General features: G+C 48.9%; 1 protein-coding gene and 1 long non-coding RNA gene across 2 annotated transcripts in view; one reads left to right on the top strand and one right to left on the bottom strand.

Moving 5' to 3' along the window:
• Positions 1-1443: 1443 nt before the first annotated feature.
• LOC142290020 (uncharacterized) lies at positions 1444-6752 on the bottom strand. Its single transcript, XR_012750204.1, has 2 exons — positions 6561-6752; positions 1444-1843 (listed from the first exon to the last, which is right to left on the bottom strand). It is a non-coding gene; the product is annotated as an uncharacterized LOC142290020 (long non-coding RNA).
• Positions 6726-7729, top strand: part of RPA2 (replication protein A2) — a 112643-nt gene continuing 111639 nt past the window's right edge. The window contains exon 1 of the mRNA XM_075333965.1: positions 6726-6955. Coding sequence (XP_075190080.1) covers positions 6940-6955 — 16 coding nt within the window. The 5' untranslated portion in view covers positions 6726-6939. The remainder of the gene's footprint in view (positions 6956-7729) is intronic.

The following is a 7729-nucleotide window of genomic DNA, read 5'->3' as shown; positions in this document are numbered from 1 at the left end:
CACAGATCTCCGTGGCTCATCCGACGAAGCTGGAACAAGTTGCTGAGGTCAGTGATTGGCTGCAAAAGATCAATGTCTTGATGAAGACACTTCTCAACTCATGTAGTGTTACTAAAGTTTCTTGTTGTTGTGTTACACATGGAGTCGAAGGGGAAAAAAAAACAAAACAAATAAAACCCCAAGAGTTAATCGGGACAAGACCTTTAGTTACAAGGGTACCCTTTACAGATGTTTTTTTCTTTAAGCTCACTATTACAAACTTTGCTATATAACGTGTTTTTTTTTCCTTTTAAAGTGGTTATTTTATTAAATAAATCTATTCACAATGATATACATGCTGCCATAATCATCATATAGGTTAAATGTGTTTGGAGCGCAGCTTGCAAGTAATGTATTCCATGTATTAGGGCGGTCGTTCAATGCTTCATAACTTCTATCAGGGTCCATGAATCACTAGTAACGTTATGCCATGTAATAAAATGAAGAGCTAAGGATGTGGTCAGGTCAGAGGCCGTTCTCATACCTCCTCTCCGTCTGCCACACATTATGCACCTGCCACTGTGACAGGTCTTGCAAGTTGACCAGCAGCAATTCCATCTTTAGGCCCTGTGCGCACACTGCGTTTTTTGCCGCGTGTTTGGGTTGTTTGTTGCCCAAAACTGCACGCTTTGCCTTCCCCAGCAAAGTCTATGAGAATTCAGAAAGGCTGTGCGCACGTTGCTTTTTTCCTTGCAGTTTTTGATGAAGAAAAAAGCAGCATGTCAATTCTTTTTGCGTTTTAGAGACTTTCAGATCAATCCCCCACTGACTCGGGGTCATTGGGGGATTGATCCCCGGTATCCAGCCAGATGCTGGTCCCCTTATAAAGTCTATGGGGACCAGAATCCGGCACTAAGTGGTAGGAGCAAGCACTTCATACTCACCGATCACCGGCGCGGCTGTCACACTGCTCCCGTAGCCTCTCATTTTTCTTTCCAGACCACTCATTAGGCTCATTCACTGCTTCCCCTGCTCACCGGTGGCTGTGATTGGTTGCAGTCAGACAGCTGTCATTCAGCGTGGGGGCGCATCTGACTACAACCAATCATAGCTGCGGGTGAGTCTATATTGTACAGTAAAATAAATAACAGGGTGTAGTCCCCTCAATTTTGATACCCAGGCAAGATAAAGCCTCACAACTGAGGGCTGGTATTCTCAGACTGGGGAGGCCTATGGTTATTAGGCTGCCCCCAGCCTAAAAATAACAGCCTGGAGCCTCCCGGATCGCCGTATCTATTAGATGGGACAGTCCCGGCACTTTAGCTAGATCATCCCGATTACCCAGGTGTTTTGGCAATCGGGGTAGTCAGGAGTTAATAGTAGCCCATAGTTGCCACTAAGTCCTAGATTAGTGATGGCAGGAGTCTATAAGACACCATAGAAGAGAGGAAATCCAGCAACAGCTTAATTAAAAGAAACTTTAATAAAGACAGTGAAAGAGCATGATTGTGAAAGAAAAAAAAAAAAAAAAAGGACACCCTGTCCATTAACGCGTTTTACACAGATGACTGTTCTTAATCAAGACAATATCAAAGTGAATGCAACCCACACAACCATTGAGGGTGGGGAAACAAACCATCAATGAACAAATTACCAAGACATGAGTAAATGACAACTTACAAAAATGCATAAATACAAACATTTATATAATTAGTTACACGCCATATAATACAAAAGTACAAAGAATATATACAGAGAAATATTCCTTCTTATTTCACATGTGGGATTCTTTCCAATAGATGAAAACATTCATATTCAATGGATGAGGAATAATTCTTTGTTGGATCACATTTTGCCCCAAACTCTATAAAGAAAAATAATTATTAATAATGCCACAAATTAACATAAATTGTGTATAATGAATACATTGAATAATAACCTGGTAATAAACATCAATATCAATATAAGTAAGGCTAGTTTCACACTTGCGTTGAACGGCATCCGTTGCATTGCGTTGTGTGACGGATGCAACGGATGTGTTGCATATAGTGGCACAACGGATGCTGCAAAACAACGGAATCCTTTTTGATTTTTTTTTTTTACAGTTTTACCGGTGGCAGACTATTGTGAACGATCAGCTGATCGCTCCCTGCAGCCGGCCGCCGGCCGATCAGCTGATCGCTCCCTGCAGCCGGCCGCCGGGTGATCAGCTGATCGCTCCCTGAAGCCGGCCGCCGGGTGATCAGCTGATCGCTCCCTGAAGCCGGCCGCCGGGTGATCAGCTGATCGCTCCCTGAAGCCGGCCGCCGGGTGATCAGCTGATCGCTCCCTGAAGCCGGCCGCCGGGTGATCAGCTGATCGCTCCCTGCAGCCGGCCGCCGGGTGATCAGCTGAGCGCTGTCACTTGCCGGCCGCCGGGTGATCCGCTGATCGCTCCCTGCAGCCGACCGCCAGGTGATCAGCTGATCGCTCCCTGCAGCCAGCCGCCGGGTGTTCAGCTGAGCGCTGTCACTTGCCGGCCGCCAGGTGATCAGCTGAACGTTCGGCCACCGCGAGCCAAAATAAAGTTTGTGATAAAAAAAAAAAAAAAAAAAAAAAAAAAAAAGAAGAGCATGCGCAGTGAAATCCAGAGGATTCCGCTGCCCAAAACAACGTTACATGCTGCGTTCCTCCCGCTGGGCGGAAGCAACGGAGCGTCGCCCAGCGGAAGCAACGCAGGTCCTTTTGGTACAATCCTTCATCCATATAAGTCTATGGGAAACAGCAGAATCCGTTAAGGGATTCCGCTGTTTACCAAAAGGGCGGATTGTAACGGAAGCAAAACAACGCAAGTGTGAAAGTACCCCGATACCAGGGCTGTGGAGTCGGAGTCGTGGAGTCGGAGCTCATTTTGGTGGAGTCGGAGTCGGTATAAAATGCACCGACTCCTAAACTATATAATAAATTGGGGACAGGAGTGCAATGCAGAATGTGCTGAATATTTTACTAAATAATAACATTTAGTATAATGCTTATATTTAAGTGAAAAATTTATTGTAGTACAATGTGAACATCAGACATTTAATTGTTTTTATGATACAATAATCAAGATATTTGGATAGAACATAAAATATTTATTGGAATACAACTTTAGAACACAAAAAACTAATAAATTGTAAATATGTAATTATATATATATATATATATATATATATATATATATATATATATATATATATATATATATATACACATACATACACAGTGTATATACACACACAAGATATATATGTAATCTACTGTATATTACATATTTACAATTTATTACAGCTTTTTGTGTTCTAAAGTTGTATTCCAATAAATATTTTTTATGTTCTATCCAAATATCTTGATTATTGTATCATAAAAATTATTAAATGTCTGATGTTCACATACACATGTTCATGTACTACAATAAATTTTTCACCTAACTATAAGCAATATATGTAGGAGTCGGAGTCGGAGTCGGTGCAAGAGAATTTGAGGAGTCGGAGTCGAAGGTTTGGCTTACCGACTCCACAGCCCTGCCTGATACAGATCAGTTGTGTAATTCAGCCCTTTGGGAGATCTAGTTCCAGCTTTAATATCGAATGGGCTTTACTTTTAGGCTGCTTTCACACCTCCGGTTTTGGCAAAGCTGTGGAAAGATAAGGCGCAATAGGGTCTTACCCGGTAGACAAAGGGTGGTGAATGTCAGGAGAAACACTCACCTGGTAGGGTTGTGATAGTCACAACTCCTTTGAAAGCATGTAGATAACGTGGACGGCAGCGGACCCGCAGCAGGAGTGGTTTAAATCAGCAGGGGAAATGCAGGATTAGAATACCGCGCCAAACCACAGGAGTCCAGGTGGAGATAGTAAAACTCTTTTCTTTATTTTCACAGGTCTTTACACAGGTCTACGCGTTTCAAGGACATATCCGTCCTCTTCCTCAGGACAAATGTGCAGAGAATACAATACGGCACTAACGTAAGTCTATGCAAAAAAAAAAAAATGCAACCGGCGGCAAAAAAACGGTTGCGGTTTTTCTGCAAAGCGCCGGATTGTGCCGCACAGGAAAAACCGGATGTGTGAAAACAGCCTTATAGAGTAACCTACTCCAATTGCCTACTCTTGGAGGTCTATCCACCCGCTCGATGCCTGTAATGGAAAAAGATGACAGGGACCCCAGGTGCTGCTCTGCGAAGTGCCGGGATAAACCCAACATTGACCCCTTCATAGCAAGAGGCTGAGGAATCGCATCCCGCACATGTTCTGCAATGTGGTACAACATAATATAACTTACAGATGTCACATGAAGCCAGATATATAAGATCATTCGTATTACAATTAATGAATTGCTTGATAGCAAAAGAACACGAGCCATCAAAATTACTAAAGGGATTAACACATACTAAATACTGGCACGAGCTCAACTTGTTCTTACCGCACTGGAAATTACCATTCTGGTTAGATGGATTCACCTCCTTAGTATAGGAAGAAACAAAGAGGCTGCGGGATAGGCAGTTCGCATACATTGCACTGTCCCCCCGCCCCAATGCACAGAGCGGCACACTCTTCCCCCCCCCCCCATAGACAGAGAGGTGCACTCTCCCCCCCCCCATAGACCGAGAGGGTGCACTCTCTCCCCCCCATAGACAGAGGGTGCACTCTCTCCCCCCCCCCATAGACAGAGGGTGCACTCTCTCCCCCCCCCCCCATAGACAGAGAGGGTGCACTCTCTTCCCCCACATAGACAGAGAAGTGCACTCTCTCCCCCCCATAGACAGAGCGGCGCACTCTCTCCCCCCCATAGACAGAGCAGCGCACTCTAGCCAGGTAGTCACAGACATAACATCACACACACCCCCTCCCCTGGATAGTCTACATCAATCAAACAAAATCCTTGTTGCCTCCCTCCAGGGTCTAATGTCCACACCATGTGGGGCGGAGCCAGGCGGTTAGCCCCCACCCACCGTGGAGTTCACAGGCCTGGAGGCGAGAAAAAGCAGTTAGTTCAGTTTTGGAGTTCAAGTAGTGAATGAGAGAAACTGTGAGTGTTTGGGTAGGAGCCCAGGCACTGTCAGCAAGGTCGGCAGACGGTGGTGGCCGTCTGCAGGAGTTAAGGGGGCTTTACATGCTACGATATCGTTAATGTTTGGTCGCCGGGGTCAAGATGTTAGTGACGCACATCCGGCGTCATTAACGATATCGCAGCGTGTAATACTTACCAGCGACCTTAGGCGACCTCAAAAATGGTGAAAATCGTTCACCATGGAGAAGTCGTCCCAAAGTCAAAAATCGGTAAGGGTTGTTTAGCGTTGTGGTTCATCGCTCATGCGACAGCACACATCGCTATGTGTGACACCGCATGAGCGAGGAACGTCTCCTTACCTGCCGCCGGCCGCAATGAGGTGGGCGGGATGTTACGTCCTGCTCATCTCCGCCCCTCTGCTTTGATTGGCCGGCCGCTTAGTGACGTTGCGGTGACGTCGCTGTGATGCCGAACGTCCCTCCCCCTTGAAGGAGGGATTGTTCGGCAGTCACAGCGACGCCGCCGACCAGGTAAGTATGTGTGACGCTGCGTAGCGATAATGTTCGCTACGGCAGCGATCACAAACAATCGCATGCGCGACAGGGGCGGGTACTTACACGGTCGCTATCGCTAAAAATTGCTAGCGATATCGCTACCGTGTAAAGCCCCCTTTAGTGGACCTCTGCAGAACCGTAGGACTGGGGTCGGGCGGTGGCCCGCCGGTAACGAACCGGGGAGCGGAGTGAAGTTAAGCACAAAGGCAGGGCCATCAGACCCCGACTAGGCTGGGAGCTGCCGACAACTGTCAAATTCGAGAGTGACCGGAACCCCAGGGGTTTCCTAACACCCAAGACCCGACAGAAGGCAACAGAGAGGATAAAAAGCCACCGCCATAGGCTAGAGATCAAAGGGCCAGCGCCTGCAGGCAAAATGGGCTCCTTCGGTACATACACGCCGGGGAGTGGCCTACCGTTGGGAAACCATCGGAGTCAATACATTCTACAACGGTGCAGGGAAAGACAGCCACCATCAACCTGTCCGGGGAGAGCAAAGACACTGCAGCCGGCTGCGGGCACCGTCCATCCAGCCGTTTGGTTTACCAGAGACTCTGTGAATCTGTGCCTGAGTGAGTACAACAGTGTCATCCGGCACCGCGCCAACCCTGCACCCCAACCTTCCTGCCTCCCCGTATCACCACCAGGCCCCGGGATCACCAACCCCTACCCACGGAGGGGGGAACCAACATCATAGCTACTCCCTGCCATCGCTCCCGGGATCCCCGTCACCAGCAGCGGTGGTGCCCAATATCACCACGACCCATGGGTGGCGTCACGAACTATCTCCCCAAACAAACCACCCCCTTTTCAATCGTGGGCGAGGAGCGCTGCTCGAGTCCCCGGGTCCGGCCCACCGCTCGAGCCACCGAGCAGCAGTAGAAGCCCCGGACCCGAGCGTAGCGAGCGCGGCCCCTCCACCCGCGACACCAACAATCCCTTTTATTTCCCCCCTGAAGCTCATATGTGATAAGCTTTCCATCAGATATGACTTACCTCATATTAAATCAGAAACCCAGGGCTGGAGAAACAGCGCAGATGGGAAACACAGCAAACTGTAGACTGACTGCCGGCAACGAACCTAAAGGCTCCTCCCACACAAGAAGCCGGTCACATGGGCATGACGTCAGCAGAGATCCCTCTGGCCACTGGGTTAGACTCTACCATACACATTGACATCCACTATAATTCTTCCTCACAGTGCGCAATGGAGCGCGAGATGCTGAGTTACAAAGCCGCTGATTAGCCAGGAGAGATTGGCGCGCGGCTGGAGAAGGCTTTGTGATTGGTGCTGCATACATGAAGATTCTGATTGGCTACGAATTCTTAGCGCGCCAACAGGCCCACTGTAGTGTGAAGCAGAAGACCCGGAAACATGTGGAACAATCACGGTGAGTCCGTGAGCAGGGAAATGGCTGTGCTATGTGTATAAGGGCAGTTATAGGGCGGCCGAGCTGGGGAATGGCTGTGCTGTGTGTATACGAGCAGTTATAGGGCGGCCGAGCTGGGGAATGGCTGTGCTGTATGTATACGAGCAGTTATAGGGCGGCCGAGCTGGGGAATGGCTGGGCTGTATGTATAAGGGCAGTTATAGGGCGGCCGAGCTGGGGAATGGCTGTGCTGTGTGTATACGAGCAGTTATAGGGCGGCCGAGCTGGGGAATGGCTGTGCTGTGTGTATAAGGGCAGTTATAGGGCGGCCGAGCTGGGGAATGGCTGGGCTGTATGTATAAGGGCAGTTATAGGGCGGCCGAGCTGGGGAATGGCTGGGCTGTATGTATAAGGGCAGTTATAGGGCGGCCGAGCTGGGGAATGGCTGGGCTGTATGTATAAGGGCAGTTATAGGGCGGCCGAGCTGGGGAATGGCTGTGCTGTGTGTATACGAGCAGTTATAGGGCGGCCGAGCTGGGGAATGGCTGTGCTGTATGTATACGGGCAGTTATAGGGCGGCCGAGCTGGGGAATGGCTGTGCGGTATGTATAAGGGCAGTTATAGGGCGGCCGAGCTGGGGAATGGCTGTGCCGTATGTATAAGGGCAGTTATAGGGCGGCCGAGCTGGGGAATGGCTGTGCCGTATGTATAAGGGCAGTTATAGGGCGGCCGAGCTGGGGAATGGCTGTGCCGTATGTATAAGGGCAGTTATAGGGCGGCCGAGCTGGGGAATGG

Source organism: Anomaloglossus baeobatrachus, chromosome 2, assembly GCF_048569485.1.
Source record: "Anomaloglossus baeobatrachus isolate aAnoBae1 chromosome 2, aAnoBae1.hap1, whole genome shotgun sequence".
NCBI classification, from domain to species: domain Eukaryota; kingdom Metazoa; phylum Chordata; class Amphibia; order Anura; family Aromobatidae; genus Anomaloglossus; species Anomaloglossus baeobatrachus.
Note: the sequence above shows the minus strand (reverse complement) of the source record. Positions and strands in the feature narration are given on the sequence as shown.